At 48.3% G+C, this 19344-nt stretch overlaps 1 protein-coding gene across 1 annotated transcript; it reads right to left on the bottom strand.

The window, feature by feature from the left end:
* Positions 1-1106: 1106 nt before the first annotated feature.
* Positions 1107-19183, bottom strand: LOC118077651 (butyrophilin subfamily 1 member A1-like). The gene is made up of 3 exons (XM_060270812.1): positions 18843-19183; positions 16850-16879; positions 1107-1624 (listed from the first exon to the last, which is right to left on the bottom strand). The coding sequence occupies exons 1-3, from the start codon at positions 18979-18981 to the stop codon at positions 1107-1109; spliced, it is 687 nt and encodes a 228-aa protein (XP_060126795.1). The 5' UTR covers positions 18982-19183.
* Positions 19184-19344: the final 161 nt, after the last annotated feature.

The raw sequence follows: 19344 nt of genomic DNA, 5'->3' as shown, positions 1-19344 counted from the left end.
GTAATACCCCTCCCTCCCCACCCTCTCACTATATATAAAGGTCTGGTGACTTCTGTTTCAGGGTATCTGAAGAAGTGCGCATGCACACGAAAGCTCATACCAATGACAAACTTAGTTGGTCTCTAAGGTGCTATTGGAAGGAAGTTTTTTATTTTGTTTCATCATCTCTGAATTGAGATTTCACTCTGAGGAAGTGTGGAGATGGGGAAGCTGCATTTGCAAAGGGTTGGAAGTTGGGGCTTCACAGTCCTCTTATTTCCTTCCTGCCTGAGATCCACAAGGCTATGAGCTTTAGTTGGGTGGAGGGATTGTTCTCCAGGAATCTATTAATGTGGGAAGTCTGGTCATGAGAGAACGATGAACAACAGAACCATGATCGGAGGGGGTGGCAGGTGAATCCTTTTGAGGAATAGGTTGTTTATTGGGACAGTTAAAGTGTTTCCCTCTCTTGAAGGACTCCACTGCAGAGGGAATTCTGGGAAAGCAGAGGGAAAAGAAAATCCAAGATTTTGTTTCATCATCCAGGACACACCATATTGGCTACCCCAGATACAGAGAATCCAATTGTTAATACAAAAGATTTATGAAGCTATCCCAAAACAATGAGCCAGAGGCATCACTGAATTCAGAGATACTTATTTAGGAGGAAGTGTAGAGAGGGTGAGGATAAATTTGCACAGGAGGGGTTAAGTCGGTGCCTCAGAGATATTCTTTACATTTCCTTCCTGCCTGAGGTCCACAAGGCAATGAGCTTTAGTTGCAAAAGTGGGGAGGGACTGTTTTCTAGTAATATCTGTGTATTCTAACAGCTGGTGTAGGTGAGCAATGAAAAGCAGGTTAAAGTGGGTGGAGGCTGAAGCCTTTTGATAAAGAGATTGTTGATTGACACGGTTAAAGTATTATGGTCTGTTAAGGACTCAGCTACAGAGGAAATTCTGGGAAAGGGAAGGGAAGAGAATATCCCAGGTTTTGTTTCTTTTCTTATTTCTGCTGACTGTGACTCCTCTCAAAAGGCCTCTGCAAAGAGGCCAAAACTGGCAACTGTTTTCATCTCAGTCATTCTGGTGTGGAGAGAAACTCCAACTGGGCTTGTGAGGCAGATTTCCTCAGGAGATAGAGAAGTGGGTTTTCTTTTCCAACAGAAAAAAGTAAGGGAGGATGGTCTCTCCAGAAAACAAGGCTCCTGAGAATGTGTAGAGTTCGGCTCCTGAGTCAGCATCATAAAAAGACACACGTCCCCTTTCATAGCCCAGAGTCACCCGGATGCTCTTGGGCTCCTCACTCAGGGACAGAGGAGAGTAACGAGGGGAGGTGGAGGCCCTGTACTTGCCTCCCCACTTCCCCACAGCCCAGATTCCTTCCTTAGAGCTAAAAGAATAGGACCATTTTCTCTCCACAGACTTCCTGGCAACCCCCACAGCCCACCCTCCCTCTCTCCCCACATCAACCTCCCAGAAATGTCTGCCAGTTGTGAATCTCTCACATCCCAACACACAAGGCTGGTAATTGAATCTCTCAGGATTGTCGGGCAGGACTTGATGTTTGTCTCCCATTCTCACACTTTTCCAATCCTCCGACAGGATGAGGCTGGGATGGGCTGTGTCTGGATCCAGAGTGACATTTGCTGTTGGGGAGAAGAGGAGGGAAAGAGAAGAGACAGAATCAGCTGATGGTTAGAGATGGACATCTTGATTTAAGAAACACCCAGAAGAACCAAATTTCCTCTCAGATAAATGGGGTTTCCTCACATTTGATTCAGGGTTAGGACACTCACTCCCCTCTTTCTGCTAGACTCACCTCAGAATAAATACCTTCCCTGCAGGTTTTTAAATAATGTTTTTGTTCCTTTTTACTCCACGTATTTTATTGTGCCCCTCCTGTCAATCCAGTCACTCTTCACGAAAGCAAAACAACCCAGAAAATATTCCCTCAGCTCTTTTATTCAGTGAAGGGGAAGATGGGGGTAAGAAGAGAAAAATAGTCCTCCTTTGAATCTCTCTGTGTGAATTGCCCATTTGGGGCTTTCAGTGGCTGACATTGAAATCAGAGGGAAGAAATCAATGGAGGCAACCTAACAAATGTCCTTCCCTAGCAAACCTCCAGCACTATTTTCTTACAAGAATGATAGCACTACACACACATTTGTTGTCCTAAAGCAGGATAAAGGCTATCTGACTAAGAGTTAAAATGATTCTGGCTTTGGCAGCAGTGATGCTAAAGCTCCTTTAAGGTCCTGAAAACACACCTGTATTTTTATATTTACCGTAAGCATCTTGAAACAAGCTGTGCAGAAACTGAACTTGGCAGTTTTGCCACATCAAGGACAAGTTGCCTATAGTGGGAGCCGCCCTAATGGCCAGTGCCTATGCCATCACTCACATACCTCCCACCACCACCACCCCCATTCTGGAGTGGTTTTTAAACTGCACTTTAAATTTTTCAATATTTGTTTTAATTAATAAACAATGAAAAATAGGTTTAATATCCCCCATATGTTTTAGCAGTTCTTGCGTTTATTTGTAAGTTGCCTTTAGTCCCTGTCAGGGGAAAAGGTGGGGTATAAAAAAAATAATACATTAGAAAAACAAATATATAATTTTGTTCTATGTATATAGTATTTTGCATTCTGGATGTGGATGAAGTCCCCACCCAAACTTTATCCTGAATGAGGCTCTGTACAAGCACAGAAATAAAGGTCTGACTGCAAGGAAGTAACAAAGAGGAACCGAAGACTTTTTATTTTTATTTTTGTGAGTGTTTACTGTGTTATTTTAGATCCTGCTAATGCTTTATTTTAATCATGATAATCTAAACATGATTTAAACTCTGTTTATTCATTGTTTGTTAATAGCTTATTTGTGTTTTATATTTCTTGTCACTTATTTATGAAGTTGGGAAAAATCTATATATATAAAAATGTAAAAATCGTGAAATCCCGTTTGCCACTTTTCTCCGTAACCGCTTGACCGATCGTCCTGAAATTTTGACACAACGATCCAGGCCACTCCTGGAGCGTTGTTGGGGGCAAAAATCCCTCAAATCGCACACCTGCCCAGGTACAGACCTGCTTTTCCACCAAATCAAACAGCGCCCTCAAGTGGCGTAGTACCCTCCTCCACCCCCTCCCTTCCTGTGAAATCTAAGCCACACCCACAAACCAAATGACATCATCATCAACCAAGCAACTTAAAATTCCCCAAGGTGGCCATTAGGCCTTTGTTTAATGTAGGCCCCTGACAGGCCCGGGGGGGGAACCCACAACAACGCACTTGGGGGCATGGCAAGGGGTTTTTACTTTACCATTTAGCACCACTAACCCCCCCCCAAAAAAAACCCCACCAAAAAACCAACATTGCCAAGTGGAGGTCGGGGCCTGCTCGGGGGAGGGGGGGTGGCACAGGCCATAGCACAGCCTTTGATTTATGTAGGCCCCTGCACGGCAAGGGTTTTTTACTTTACCATTTAGCAACACTACCACACCGGGGGGACAAACTGAATAGATCATGGATCGGGACACATGGGGCCAGTCACAGGGATAAGCCACAACAACACAACTCACCCACAAACCCCGCCTCTGCCACGATATCCTGTAAAACAGGAGGCCTTGGCTCCATTTTACATACTAGGCCTCAGGTCTACAGCCCATTAAATACTATCCCAAATGGAGCCCTGGGTGGGAGGTGGGGGGAGGAGGAGCCCAAATAGGTCATGGGCTGACGTAGGGTGGGGGGGTATATAACCCACATCAATGCACTTGGGGGCACAGCAAGGGGTTTTTACTTTACAATTTAGCACCACTACCCCCCCAAAAAAAAAAAAATCCACAAGACAAAAATAAATACCATCCTTCAAAACGTCCTAAAAAAACCCCACATTGGCTTATTTTCAGGGGATGTCTCATTTTTTATTACGTGTCCAGCCTTGCCTCTTCCTTGGGGCCCTCCAGAACTGCGCCTATAACTATGTCTTATTTTTGGGGTATGGCTTATATTGCACAAATGCTTAGACATCCTGCTATGGCTTATTTTATGGGTATGTCTTATTTTAGAAGAAACAACTGATTGTAAGCCTCTGTGTGTTTTTTTAAACCATTCACTTTCTCTCCCCAGTTTAAATCCTCAGATATTTGCAGTTGCCACCCCCCACCCCATTTACAATCCCCTACTTTCCCCTTGCCCGGGCCAGGTAGATAATGTGGCCCTTTTTTAACCCTTTTGTTACTTTTCTCATTTTACTGATTGTGAATATGCTGACCGAGGCCCCCTTTAGATTTGGAGGCCCGCCCCAAGTGGCCCATATGACCCCCCTCCTTCTGTCTGGGCCTGTCTGTTGCTACGGGGCTATGGGGCTTTGCTATTTGATCCCCCACCCCGGGTTGGGATCCTTTAAGTAGTTATCTGGGTCCCAGGGCACATCATCATCCCCTATCCTTAATCTAAATATATAGAAATGTTCACGATTCGTTTACAGGGGCCAATGTATGGAGATACAGGGGGGAGGGGACAACAGAGGGTTCAGACAAAAGTGCATGCTGGGAAATAGAACCCAGAACCTAACATTTCCTTTTCAAAGGGTGGGGGCCAAGGTATGGAGATACAGGGGGGAGGGGCCAACACTCCCCAGGGACAACAAAGGGAAGGGTATCCTATGGAAACATAGGAATGAGCCGGGGTGGAGGGAGGAGGGGCAGGATACGTCATGGATCGTGATGGGGGGGGATCACAGGAAAGAACCACAGCAATGTGTGGCCGGGTCAGCTAGTATTACTAATAAAAAAGTATACAGTACTTTAAAAGTTGACAATAACCCATGCCTAGTTATTTCCAGAATCAAAGGGGATACTGAGTATTAAATATTGAGTAGGCGACACAGCGATTCATCAAAAGCTGCTCTTTATTTTGGAGGCTGGTACATGACTGAGCAGACTGCTGAGCTGGCCTGCTTCTATAGTTGCTGGCTCAAACAATGTAACAAAACATAATTCAAAGATCCCTCCTAAAGTTCCCTCCTAAAGTTCCCTCCTAAAACAACTGCCAAGAACCTGAGGGAAAACTATATACACCAATACACAACACCCCTCCTGTCAGAGACGGTTGCGGCTACTCTTGAATAAAGACACTCCACTCCGTCTTGCTTTATTGTGCATACTATTTACAGTGCAAGAACATCAGCAAACATGACTGCTCAGTCCGTGTCAGAACCCCGCAATGGCTTCTTCCGGGTTCTTGACCAGCATAAAAGCCTGGGCACACCAAAGCGCCACCTCCTGGCCCTATGGGTGGGAGCGCACCTCAATTCGGGCGTCAGAGGGAACAGTCTCCTTTCTGGTGGCCCTGTGTCCGACATCTCCTTGTCTTACATCTCAATGTAAGACATCCTCTGGCGAGAATGAACTCAGGCTCGCCAGAGAGGTTAAAAGCAACAAAAAGGGCTTTTATGGGTATGTCCGTAGCAAAAGGAAAAACAAGGAAACAGTGGGGTCACTCAGAGGAGAAGATGGTGAAATGCAAACAGGGGACAGAGAAAGGGCAGAACTCCTCAATGCCTTCTTTGCCTCAGTCTTCTCCAAGAAAGAAAACAACGCCCGACCTGAAGAATATGGAGCAGATGATTCAGCAGGGGAAACACAGCCCAGAATAAGTAAGGAGGTAGTACAAGAATACTTGGCTAGTTTAGATGTATTCAAGTCTCCAGGGCCAGATGAACTACATCCAAGAGTATTAAAAGAACTGGCAGAGGTGATTTCAGAACCACTGGCAATAATCTTTGAAAATTCCTGGAGAACAGGCGAAGTTCCAGCAGACTGGAGGAGGGCAAATGTTGTCCCTATTTTCAAAAAGGGGAAAAGAGAGGACCCAAACAATTACCGCCCAGTCAGCCTGACATCAATACCAGGAAAGATTCTAGAGCAGATCATTAAGCAAACAGTCTGTGAGCACCTAGAAAGAAACTCTGTGATCACTAAAAGTCAGCATGGGTTCCTGAAAAATAAGTCATGTCAGACTAATCTGATCTCATTTTTTGACAGAATTACAAGCCTGGTAGATGAAGGGAACGCTGTGGATGTAGCCTATCTTGATTTCAGCAAGGCCTTTGACAAGGTGCCCCATGATATTCTTGTAAAGAAGCTGGTAAAATGTGGGCTAGACAATGCTACCATTCAGTGGATTTGTAGCTGGATTACTGACCGAACCCAAAGGGTGCTCATCAATGGCTCCTCCTCATCCTGGAGAGTAGTGACTAGTGGGGTGCCACAGGGTTCTGTCTTGGGCCCAGTCTTGTTCAACATCTTTATCAATGACTTGGATGATGGGCTTGAGGGAATCCTGAGCAAGTTTGCAGATGACACCAAGTTGGGAGGGGTGGCTAACACCCCAGAGGACAGGATCACACTTCAGAATGACCTTAACAGATTAGACAACTGGGCCAAAGCAAACAAGATGAATTTTAACAAGGAGAAATGTAAAGTACTACACTTGGGCAAAAAAAATGAAAGGCACAAATACAGGATGGGAGACACCTGGCTTGAGAGCAGTACATGTGAAAAGGATCTAGGAGTTTTGGTTGACCACAAACTTGACATGAGTCAGCAGTGTGATGCAGCAGCTAAAAAAGCCAATGCAATTCTGGGCTGCATCAATAGGAGTATAGCATCTAGATCAAGGGAAGTAATAGTACCACTGTATTCTGCTCTGGTCAGACCTCACCTGGAGTATTGTGTCCAGTTCTGGGCACCACAGTTCAAGAAGGATACTGATAAGCTGGAACGTGTCCAGAAGAGGGCAACCAAAATGGTCAAAGGCCTGGAAACGATGCCTTATGAGGAACGGCTTAGGGAGCTGGGTATGTTTAGCCTGGAGAAGAGAAGGTTAAGGGGTGATATGATAACCATGTTCAAATATATAAAAGGATGTCATATAAAGGAGGGAGAAAGGTTGTTTTCTGCTGCTCCAGAGAAGCGGACACGGAGCAACGGATTCAAACTACAAGAAAGAAAATTCCACCTAAACATTAGGAAGAACTTCCTGACAGTAAGAGCTGTTCGGCAGTGGAATTTGCTGCCAAGGAGTGTGGTGGAGTCTCCTTCTTTGGAGGTCTTTAAGCAGAGGCTTGACAGCCATCTGTCAGGAATGCTTTGATGGTGTTTCCTGCTTGGCAGGGGGTTGGACTGGATGGCCCTTGTGGTCTCTTCCAACTCTATGATTCTATGATTCTATGATTCTATGATTCTATGATCTCTCCAGACTCCTCCTCCCTGATCCTCTTTCATAGTGGGGCTGGGGCTCCGATGCTGCTTGTGCTGACGCTGGGTGAGGAGCTAGTCAGGATGACAGGGGGCGGCTCTCTGTATGGCATCCCCCTGACATCCACACCCCCTCAGGCCCCCCCTCCCTAGGCTTGTTGACCAAGGGGTGAGGGCGTAAAGCCCAGGAAGTCAGTCTCATCCGACCCTGTGGGAGTGAATACCTGCTCCTAGTCAGTGATCGGAGACTGCTCATCGGTTCTGCTGGTTCTCTGCTTCACCTGCTGGTTCTCTGCTTCCAGCACATGTTCCTCCTCCGTGGGACAGCCTCCCCAGTCTGCCTCTTTCTCGTCACTCAGCGGAAACCCCACAAATTCCTCGTCACTGCTCGTGGGTCTAAACATCTCCTCCACCCAGAATCGTGGTGGCTTGGGTCTATGCGGGAACAGAGCATGGAACTCCTCCACTAGGTAGTTGTCCTGCACACTGTCCGCTGGCACCCAAGCATTGCTGGAAGCTGGAGCCCCCTCCCATGCCATCAGGTACTCCAAACTATCCTCCCTCCATCGGGAGTCCAGAATCTCTGTGGCAACATTGACCGCCCCTTCCCCGTCCCCTCAGGGGTGCTGGTGGGGGTGTTTCACTTTCCCTGAACCTATGTCCTTCCCTGTAGGGTGTGAGCAGTGATCTGTGAAACACAGGGTGGATTCTCATGGACTCAGGCAACCCCAGCCAAAACGCCACTGGGTTGACCTGTTGTAACACTGTAAAGGGTCCTAGCCTCCTGGGAGCCAGTTTCTTGCACCTCCCCACCATGGGAAGTCCTTCTGAGGAAAGCCAAACATTGTCTCCCTCCCTGATGACCTCCCCCGGCCTCCGGTGACGATCCGCCCCCTGTTTGTAAGCCTCCTTGGCCTTCTCCAGGTTCTCCTTGAGCTGCTGGTGTACCATCTCCATTTATTCTGCCCAAACCTCTGCTGTCAGACCCTCCTCCTCTTCCAACCCTCCCCCGGGGAAGGCCCGTGGGTCCCGCCCATAATTGGCCTTAAAGGGCATGAGACCAGTGGAGACGTGTACTGCGTTGTTGTAAGCAAACTCCGCTAGGGGCAATCAATCCACCCAGTCTGTCTGCCTCTGGTTGACATAGCACCTCATGCACTGTTGGAGGATCGTGTTGGCCCTTTCCGCTTGGCCATTGGTCTGGGGGTGTCTAGCGGTGGAGAGGCTCACTTCCACGTGTAATAGGCTCATGAGCTTGAGCCAACTGGGGAAAAATGTTCCGGGGCATCGGTGGTTCTTCCTCCAACATGTACTTGGGCTTCCTGGACAGGGCATCCGCCCTGACGTTCTGCTCCCCCGGTATGTAGTGGATGGAGAAGTTGAAATGGGATAAGAACTCCGCCCATCTGATCTGTCGCTGATTGAGTACTCTGGCCGTGCCCACCAGGAAGTGTCTCCAGTGTTTGAACGCAGCGTGGATTGCTAGCAGCTCGCAGTCAAAAACTGTGTAGTTCCGTTCTGCCTGGTTCAGCTTCCTGGAGAAGAAGGCGCATGGCTTCCAGTCCCAGTTGGCGTCCAGCTGTAGCAGTACAGTGCCGATCGCCCGGGCCGACGCATCCATTTCTAAGCGCAGTGGTGCGTCCTGGACCACGTGAAACCGGTGTTTTTCTGACGCGAAGACCTCTTTCAGTTGCTCAAACGCTCGTTGTGCTTCCTGTGTCCACTGGAACTTCTTCTTGCCCCGTAAGCAATCTGTGATGGGCGTGGTGACATGGGAGAAGTTCTTGATAAACCTCCGGTAGAAATTAGCGAAACCCTAAAGCCTCTGGCCGTCTTTATGCGTCCTTGGGCACGCACTTTCTCCTTGCCCATTGCCAGTCCTTTGTCGGAGAGTGTGTAGCCTAAGAACTCTACTTCCTTGGCGTGGAACAGGCACTTCTCCAGTTTCACATATAGGTGGTGCTCCTTTAGGCGCTCCAAGACTGTTCTGACATCCTTCACGTGCTGTTCCAGTAAATCCGAATATATCAGAATGTCATCCAAAAACACCAGACAGATTCTGAACAGCAGTGATCCCAGGACGTGGTGCATGAAGGCTTGGAAACAGGCAGAGCCATCCTGCAAGCCGAATGGCATGACCAAATACTCAAAGTCCCCCAGTACATGGTGGTCTTCCACTCATCGCCATCCCACACTCTGATCAGGTTGTACGCTCCCCGCAAGTCCAGTTCCGTGATAACCTTTCCGCGTCTCACCGCAGTCAGCAGATCATCCACCCTGGGCATGGGGAATGTGACGGGTTCCGTGAGGGCATTCACGGCTCAAAAGTCCACTACAAGTCTCTTCTGGGCGGAGTCTCTTTTATCCACGAAGAACATAGGGCTGCCCCCCGCGGCTTTAGATTTCCATATGAAACCGTGCTTGAGGTTCTTATCAATGAATTCCCTCAACTGCCATCTCCTGGTCAGACATGGAATACAGTTTCCCAGGTGGCAACCTGGCCCCTGGTATGAAATTAATCTGGCAGTCGTAGGGCCTGTGGGGGGGGGGGAACTGGTCAGATTCCTTTTTACTGAAGACGTCTTGCAAGTCCCAATAGTCCCTAGGAATCATGACCCCCCCTTCCACGCTCATCGTCGCTACCATGGCCAGTGGTTCCTGATCCCCCCCTTTCCATGCAATTCTCTACGCAGTAGGCTGAACCAAAGGTGAGAGACCGCTGCTGCCAACCTATGATCAGGTCATGTAGATCCAGCCAGCTCATGCCCAAAACTATGGGGGGTCCAGATAGGGTGGTCACGTTGAACGCCATTGCCTCAGAGTGCCTCCCAATCGTCATTCTCATGGGGGGCGTTTGGTGCGTGATCTCCCACACACACAATTCCCTCCCATCAATGGTAGAAACACGGAGCGGAAAGTCCATGGGCAGAAGGTGGACCTGGTGCTGCTCTGCAAAGACGTGAGGGGAAAAAATCATAGCGGGGCTGGGGCTCCGATGCCTGCCAGAGCCCTCTCTCCACCCCACTCACTTCTTCATTCCTTTCTCCTGACTCACTGCTCGTGCTGACACTGGGTGAGGAGCTAGTCAGGATGACAGGGGGTGGCTCTCCATGGCATCCCCCTGACACCTCCCCACCAAGATAAGGCATTAGTTAAGATCATTTGGTTACGTAGTTACAGCAATGCTCGTAATGGTTCCTTTTAGGCACAAAGCATAATGGTTACAATTTACATGAGTCCTCTCACTAGGTACTATACAGTTCAGTGAACGTAGCCCTTCAAGTAGGCTGGACGCTTGGAAACTCTGCTGAACCGCTGGGGGCCAGTACCAGAATCCAATGCCCCACCCAATTCCTGCTGAGATTGTGGTGCAGCCCAAACTGGTGTGGAGTCTCGGGCTCCACAGGGGTATCCAGTTGCAGGGCTGCTGTGGACAAGTTCATTCTGCTTAGGTGTCTCATGCGGCGAATCCTCCATTTCCCCACTTGTCCCAGTTGCTGAGTCGCCAACTGTTTCTGTTATGCTGCCTTGTAGTTCCGCTGGACGTACTGGGTTGAGAGATGACCAGGGTCTGATCTCGTCAAGGTGTATTTTCCAAACCAGTCCACCCTCCAGCCTGTACAGCGTCCTATGGTCCCCGGTACCCAACTCTGTCCTAGCCCATAGTTCCGGACATATACAGGATCCCCTGGGGCAAACCCCTTAGGTGCATTCCATTCCTCGGTAGATGGTCGCTGCTCTAAGGCCCTGTTGGAATGTATGCGATCCAGGAGAGTAGTGAGCCTTCTTCCCATTAGCAACTCAGCTGGGCTACGGCCAGTTGCTGCGCTTGGAGTTATGTGTTGGATCAACAAAAACTCCGCTAGACGGAGGGTCCAGTCTCCCTGTATTATACACCTGAGCGCATCTTTAGTTGTGCATACCATACACTCAGATTGGCCATTAGTGGCTGGATGAAAGGGAGCTGACCTGATGTGGTGGATTCCGTTCTTGGTCACAAACTCTAAGAATTCCGCTGACGTGAAAGCGGTTCCATTGTCACTCACCAGTGTCCGGCAAGCCGTGTGTGGCGAATAGCTTCCTGAGTGCATTTATGGTAGCTCTGCTGGACGGGGTTGAGGTGGGTGTCACCTTGAGCCTCGTGGAATGGGAGTCCAACACAATGAGGAACTGTTGGCCCTGGAAGGGCCCCACAAAATCTATGTGCACCCTTGACCATGGAGACTGTGTGGATTCCCAGGACTGTACTGGTGCCTTAGGGGGATCCGGCCGCAACACTTGGCAGGGCACACAGTGTTTGACCCATCCTTCTATCTCGGCGTCTATGCCCGGCCACCAGATGTAGCTTTGGGCCAGTGCCTTCATCCGGACTATCCCTGGGTGAGACACGTGCAGGCCCTCTAAAACCTTTCTCCTAAGCAGGGGAGGGACTATGACTTGGCTACCCCACAGTAGACATCCCCTGTGTGTGGAAAGCTCGTCCTTGCAAGCCGTGTAGCCTGCGAATTCTGGTCCTGGCTTCCTGGGCCACCCCCTTCCCACCCACTCTGCAACACGGGCCAACAACCTGTCCTTCGCTGTTGCAGTAGCAACGTCTTTCACATGCAAGGGCTGGTCCGGTAAGTTCTCCAGTAGCAATATCTGATGAACCGGGGCAGGATCTGGTCTGCTTTCTGCTAGCGGTAAGCGGCTGAGAGCATCAGCGTGCCCCATGGCTTTCCCGGGTCGGTGCTGTAGCGAGTATTGGTAGTCGGCCAAGAAGATGGACCAACGCAAAACACGAGGAAAGAGCATTTGGGGTGTCTGGCGATCCGGGGCTAGGAGTCCCCACAGGGGTTTGTGGTCTGTCACGATTGTGAAGGGCCGTCCGTAAACACCGAATTAGATATAAGCAGTTCTTTGACCCCTTGGAAAGCTTTTGCCTGTTGAGGGCCCAAGACCAAAGGTGCTTTTTTGTCCAAAAGCCTGTGCAGAGGCTCGGCCACCGCCGCCTTGTGTGGAAGGAACGCATGGTAAAAATTAAGGAGTCCCAAGAAGGCTTGCAATTCTGCCTTGTTCTTAGGGGCTGGGGCATTGCAAATTGCACACACCCTGTCCTCTGTTGGATGGAGGCTGTCCCGTACACTCGGAACCCTAAGAAATCCACGCTGCTCACTCCCAGTAGGCACTTTTCCTGTTTGACCTTAAGTCCTGCTGCCTGGAAGTGTTGAAGCACTGTCCGTAACCTGGCAGCGAAATCCTCTCTTGATGATGCGGCGATCAGCACATCGTCAAAGAATGGCATAACTCTGGGGATACCTTTAAGAAGATGGTCCATGAGACTCTGGAATAATCCTGAAGCCACACTAACCCCAAACTGCAGGCGTATAACCCTGAAGGCACCTTTATGGGTCACGATTGTCTGGGCGCTAGCTGTGAACTCGTCCATGGGAAGCTGCTGGTATGCTTGTGCTAAGTCCAGCTTTCTGAAGACCTTGGCCCCAGCCAGAGTTGCCAATACGTGGCTCACTACTCGAACCGAGTACGCATGGTCCTGTAGGGCCCAGTTCAGGGTGCATTTGTAATCCCCGCAAATGCGGACGGAGCAGTCAGGTTTCACCGGGGTGATGATTGGGGTTTCCCATGTGCCTGATGTGACTGGCTCTAAAACCCCTTGCGCTACTAAACAATCTAGTTCTTCCTCAATTTTGGGTTTGAGCGCAAACGGAACCTGATGGGCCTTGACCCTGATGGGTTGCACCATGGGGTTGATCTGTAGGGAAATCGGGGGCCCGTTGTAAAGGCCCAAGGTTCCGTCAAAGACTAGTGGAAACTCCTGGCAAATTGATTCTATGATTCTATGACTCAAATCCTGTCCCATGGGAAATCTGATTAAGTCCTGACACGCTTAAGCCTAATGGGCCAAACCATGCCAAACCCAGAAGGCTGGTAAAGGGACCCTTCGTTATGATGAGGTCCAATTTCTTAATGTGATTTTTAAACTGGACCTTGAAAGTGCCCATGCCCCTTAGCTGAATTATCTTTCTCTGAAAGTCTTGTAATACCACGGTGGCCATTTGGAGAGGGGGGGGGCATTGGGAAAAAGCTCTTTAAATGTCTTATCAGATATTATGGAATATGATGAGCTCCATATTGCACGGCTTTCCCTCGATTCTAACTTGCACCTTAAGCTTATTGGACCCTGAGGACGAAAATTGATATACCCTGGCTGAAGAGATTGACTGCAGCTCCTCATTGAGGGCCTCATGAACACGCTGTTCCTGTGTTCTTGGAGCGGCAGACACGAATGATGTGCCCGGCCTTGCCACAGCCTCGACACGTGACGTCACGGAATGTGCATGTCTTACGATCATGGTTCTCCCCACAACTGGCGCAGGTACTGCGTGGAGCTGAGCGATGCTGGTTCGACGATGCGCGTGCAGCTTGGGAGCGGCAGTGGCGGTCAGGTTGGACTATGGTTCGGTGGACCTCCTTGTGGGGGAACTCGCCAGAAGACGATCGCTCTCGCTGAATCCGATGGGTGCCCCCTTCAGCTCGGGGGTTTGGAGCCTTCTCGTGGGCACTATCCTTCTTGAAAGCCATTGCCATGTTCATGGCCTCCACCATGGTGATGTCATCTTTCACCAGCAGCTTCTGGCGGAGATGGCTGTCTCACACGCCAATGATGAACCTTTCAAGCAGTCGCTCCTCCAGGTTAATGAATTGGCAATACATCGCAATTGTCCGGAGAGCTGCAATGTTGCTCTCTGTGGACAAAATCGTAACGGTGGTGGTTCTTTGTCAGCTGGGGTGCGAGGTACCTTGTCATCATGTTCATTAGCTCATCGAAGGAGCAGGCCTCAATGTCCTTAGGTGCCATCAAACCCTCCAGTAAGGTGATGGCGGAACTTCCCAGCACTGTGAGAAGTACGTCTAGTTATCAATTTCCCTAGTGAACCCTTGAAGCCTGACATAGCTCCTTATCCGGCGGAGCCATTGTGGCCACTGCTTGGGGTGGCTCATGTCAAAATCTAGTGGTGGCCGACTCTGCCCGGTGGCCATTCTCGTACCTGGTGCTGTTGCTGGAGCGGTAGTGGGCGATTACAAAGGCGCGGTGGGCCCTTCTCTGTCACTGGGGTTGTCTGCAGAGTCCATCATGGCAGTGTTGTTGCGCTCAGAGTGAGCGGCAGGGCAGTGCTGCAGTGCTGACTCAGGCTTCAACTCAGGCCTCAAACTCAGGCCTCAAAACTGGATGGACCCTGCATCCCATCCTCGTCGCCAGTATTAAATATTGAGTAAACGACACAGCGATTCATCAAAAGCTGCTCTTTATTTTGGAGGCTGGAACATGACTGAGCAGACTGCTGAGCCGGCCTGCATCTATAGGGGCTGGCTCAAACAATGTAACAAAACATAATTCAAAGATCTCTCCTAAAGTTCCCTCCTAAAGTTCCCTCCTAAAACAACTGCCAAGAACCTGAGGGAAAACTATATACACCAATACATAACACTGAGGGTCTCTGTTGAGTGAGGGGATTAGGGCTGAGTTAAAAACAGGGCCGTCCCTAGGCCCGGGCTGGGTGGTGCAAGGCGCCAGAGCGCCTGGCCATCAGGGGCGCCGAAGGGGTGCCGAACGCTGGTGTCTGCCTCCGCGTGCCTCTGCTGTTGAGCGGAGGCGTGTGGGGAGCGCGAGCCTGGGGCCGCCTCTGCCGCACCTCTGTCTCAGCTGTTGAGCGGCTTCAGGCCGCTCTCCAGAGGCGCACGGGGAGTGCTGGCCTGGGGCCGCCTGAACAGCTGAGAGGCGCAGCACGGCGGCCCCAGGCTCGCGCTCCCCACACGCCTCCGGAGCTTCGCGCGGGGAGCGGGAGCCTGTGGCCGCCTCCTCCGCACCTCTCAGTTTTTGAGCGGCTTCAGGCCGCTCTCCGGAGGCGCGCAGGGAGTGCGAGCCTGGGGCTGCCTCCTCTGCGCCTCTCAGCTCCCCTCCTGCCCCTCCTGCCCACCTCACTCACGGGGGGCGCCGGAGGGATCTTGGCACCAGGGCGCCAGATATGGTTAAGACGGCCCTGGTTAAAAACTTTCCCTTTTCATGAGTGGTTAAGACCGAAATAGGGAGTCCTTTTCCATGCTCTCTTCTGGTCTCTATAACCCCTCCCTGCATGCCGCCTGCTCCTGCCTGGAATCCTAAACTGCTCTTATATTACAGGACTCCACTTGGGCACAGAGACAAAGGTTTTATTCAAACAGTACTTTATAATGTATTTGCAACTGTTTATATTCCCATGAAATTTGGGTAATCCTTTACCATTTGTGGATTTTATTCTGTAGGCTCTTTAAATCACTTCAACCAACAACTGGCCTAATTCTTTTGCCATTCTCATTTTTAAAGCTTCATTCGGAATTTCAGGTACTCCCCTATATCTGAGGTGCAAGTCTCGCTGACACATTACAGAATCGTGATTTGATCAGCAATAATATGGGGATAATTGAGCTCCTGACCACTCTACTCAAGGTTGCTGTTTATTTATTTCACTGCTTTTGGGTGGGGGGGATAAACTGTCAAGTTCTGCTGTTCAACTTTCCATTCCCACTTCTTCACCGGTGCTTAATTTCTTTTCTGGTTTTAACTAAATGAAGGATAATAGCCCAAAATCAAAATACTGCACATGCAAACCATGTTATAAAGTGTGTACTGAGAACATACATTTGCCTGTCTGTGTTTTTATATTTCCTGGGTGAGGAATTATTATTTGGGGGGGGGAGGGGAAGCTGGCAGCTCTCTGTGCACATGCTCTGCTGGTACTAAATCAGCATGATTAGAACCAGCAAATTAGAAGATAGGAACAAATGCAACAGGGAACCCCTACTGCTTTGAATTTAACATACCGGTAGATAAATTCAGGTAGTTGTGTGTGTGGACTACTCGTCTAATTGGAATGGAGGAAAAGTGTCAATTAACAGTCAAATCATACTCAGATATGGACAAGACCAAAGAATCCAGCAAAAGCAAAAGGGGAAAGAGAAGACTGAGGCTACATACACACTAAACCTCCTGGAGCACAAATATTTTCCCCCTCAGTACAAAATACTATATGCTGTGGGTTAAACCACTGAGCCTAGGGCTCGCCGATCAGAAGGTCGGCAGTTCAAATCCCTGTGACGGGGTGAGCTCCCATTGCTCTGTCCCAGCTCCTGCCAACCTAGCAGTTCGAAAGCACGTCAAAGTGCAAGTAGATAAATAGGAACTGCTCCAAGCGGGAAGGTAAACTTTCCGTGTGCTGCTCTGGTTCGCCAGAAGCGGCTTAGTCATGCTGGCCACAAGACCTGGAAGCTGTACGCCGGTTCCCTCGGCCAATAATGTGAGATGAGCGCCGCAACCCCAGAGTCGGTCATGACTAGACCTAATGGTCAGGGGTACCTTTAGCTTTATCTAGACTGATTCTAAATCCTCTAATCCACGAGGGTGGATAGAGATTTATGCATGCCAGAGGAAGCAGGACAGGCCAAAGAAGTAGTTCAGGTACTTCTCCCTCTCTTAGAATAACACCAAGGAAAGGACAGACCATTTAATCTCAATGAAACATCAGCTTCCAACATGTGCTTGAATTTGGTCCTTCACTCAAAAGTTACCTTTCTGAAGCTGTCCAAATAACAGAACATCTGAGGAAGCAAAGAGATACAAAGACTGAGAGCTAGACTTTTATACCTCAAGTAATTTTGTAACAACATTTTCACTAAATGACGTAATATCAATTGTTTCTTTATTTCAGGTAAAATATTAAGATATAAAACCAACAATTACACATAAGAAAACTATGAAGAAGAAATAAAAAAATAAAAAATATTAAACTGAGAAATGATAAAACACTGCAATATCAATCTTTAAAAAGAATCCAGAGGAGAGCTGTCCACAGCCTTTACAGCTGCCGCAAATAAACTGGTGAAAAATCAATAATCAAAGGCAGAATTGTTAATCATAATGAAAAACTAAATTTGCAGAGGAAGAATTGGCAAGGGGCTCATGCAACAGGAGGTTGTTCCTCAGAAAATATTTTAAATTGTTTCCAACTCAACAAACATTTTGGTAGAGGTAAGAATGGGTAGAAATTCAATTCATTCTGCATTGATTGGTGAATCTACTAAATTCACGTTTTCTGAAACAAAATGGGAACTAAAGCACAGCAATCCTTCAAAACACACACTTATTTGAATTTTGCTATACAGTTCTCCAACCAACTGATATATTAGGGGAAACTCTACATAAAGCTGAATATGTTAGTGGAAGTCATCCACAAAATAGAATTCTCTTCCTGGAAACTGCTTGAAGAACTCTGTACATTAACCAAATATTTGCAGATGAAAGACGCTGATTAATTTAGTGAGCATTAAACAACCACCAACAGAAACTGCTGTGGAAATATAAATGTCCAGAGAGGCTGGTGAATATTCAAGGAGATTAAAAAATTAAAAAAAACCACCACAAATTGCTGTAGAAACAAGAACACTCAGGAGATTGTGATAGTTGCAGCGCTAGATATGGCAGCTGCCGGTGAGAGTGTGAGGAAGAAGAGAGAGCTTGGGAGCTAACTCCACTGCTGGGAAACAAGCTTGAGCTGGGAGTGGAGGAACTGTGTGTTTGCTAAGAGCTTTTCTAATGCCCTTCAGGATGGGGAAACACTAGTGGAGTTTAAAGAACCAAAATGCAAAGGTGGTTCAGTACAACTTGTTATAAGAATTTTAAGGTCATATATATATATAATAATTGTTCATAAAACATGTACATGAATGTACAGAAACATGTCTGAAGCAGCACAGGAAGACAGGCCTGACTGACACCATTTTGACTCTCTCTCTCTGACCAGGTGTTCCTCTGCAAGGAAGAAGGGGGGTGGGGGGCACCTTCTCATTGTCTCAGGAATTAAAGTGATAATCCCTGGCATCCTGATACCTGGGTGCCAGACAAAAGGGTGTGATTGACTTGGCTGGGAAACAGGGAAATGTAAATATCTCTCTTTTGTTGATTAGGTTTTGGGGGCAGGGGGCAGGGTCCAGACTGCTCAGATTACTGCCACCAGACCTCCCCTTTCATGAAGTACCTATGATGAATCTAGGGAGGGCGGTCTTGGGCTACACCCCTTCTGTGACATATGGATGATGCTTCTGGGGGGTGGGCTGAAACCAATTTCAAATTTCTTTTTAAGGGCAGGACACCTTTGTTTGGGGTTCCTTCCTTGTTCTCCTGCGTGAGGGGAAGGACCCTGTTGCAACAGCGAAAATAAAGGCTTTGCTTCTCAAACTTCTCTGGTTGGCCTCTGTTATATTCTCCAACCGATGGAGAACCCAAAAAGGGAATAAGGGCAGATTTTTGCCTATATCAAACTGTAAACTGAACACTGGAACAAAACTAAATCGTGACTTTACTCTACACTGTGGTGCAGGCTGCCGTTATTTTCCCCTCTCCCCACCAAGCCTCTGAGTGACAGTATACATGGGTCATGATACCCAGAAGGAAGCTCCTATTGCTGTTTGTGGCAAGAGTAAATAAAATACAGTAAGAACCTGACATGTTCAACTTTCGAACTAATATATTGTCCAGTGTAAAATCCTTGCAGCCACTCATTACCTTTGATTTCCTTCATCTCAACATATAGAATGGAATTTTCAAACCAGAAATTTGAGATCTTCCTATTCAATTCTGGTGGGAAAGCCATTGGATCCTTAAATGTCTCCCTTTGCTGACACCTGATGGGGAAAATAAACATTAACCCATTCAATTGTAAAACTTCTGAGTGCAGCAAAAGAAAGGAATTGAGAGGAGGAAAGAAACAGTAGAAAGCCAAGAGGGAGACGCAGAGGAATGGAGGCACAGAGGAGAGGAGATTCCTCCTTGCTAGGGACTCCAAAGTCAGACATCTGAGGGCCAAAGGAGCAGCCCTTTGTCTGAATCTCCTCACTTATACAGTGGTCCCTTGACTTACGAACTTAATCCGTTCTGAATGCACATTCGTAGGTCAAAAAGTTCGTAAGTCGAAAAGCAGTTTCCCAAAGAAAAAAAAATATTCAAAAAAAAAGTCAAAAAAACCCGCATTTTAAATTCGTAAGTCAAGGAAACCGCATTTAAAACC

The sequence above is a fragment of the Zootoca vivipara genome, chromosome 2 (assembly GCF_963506605.1).
Source record: "Zootoca vivipara chromosome 2, rZooViv1.1, whole genome shotgun sequence".
Taxonomy (NCBI): Eukaryota; Metazoa; Chordata; class Lepidosauria; order Squamata; family Lacertidae; genus Zootoca; species Zootoca vivipara.
This window is presented reverse-complemented; position numbering and strand designations above follow the sequence as displayed.

What these genes read in the sequence shown, in the direction of transcription:
- LOC118077651 (XM_060270812.1), bottom strand. Translation starts at nt 18,981, where the DNA reads ATGTTTATTTTCCCCATCAGGTGTCAGCAAAGGGAGACATTTAAGGAT. An exon ending in TGAGATGAAGGAAATCAAAG is followed by an intron (nt 16,880 to 18,842) that starts GTAATGAGTGGC and finishes TTGCTTCCTCAG; the next exon opens with ATGTTCTGTTATTTGGACAG. An exon ending in ATTTGGACAGCTTCAGAAAG is followed by an intron (nt 1,625 to 16,849) that starts GTAACTTTTGAG and finishes TCTCCCCAACAG; the next exon opens with CAAATGTCACTCTGGATCCA.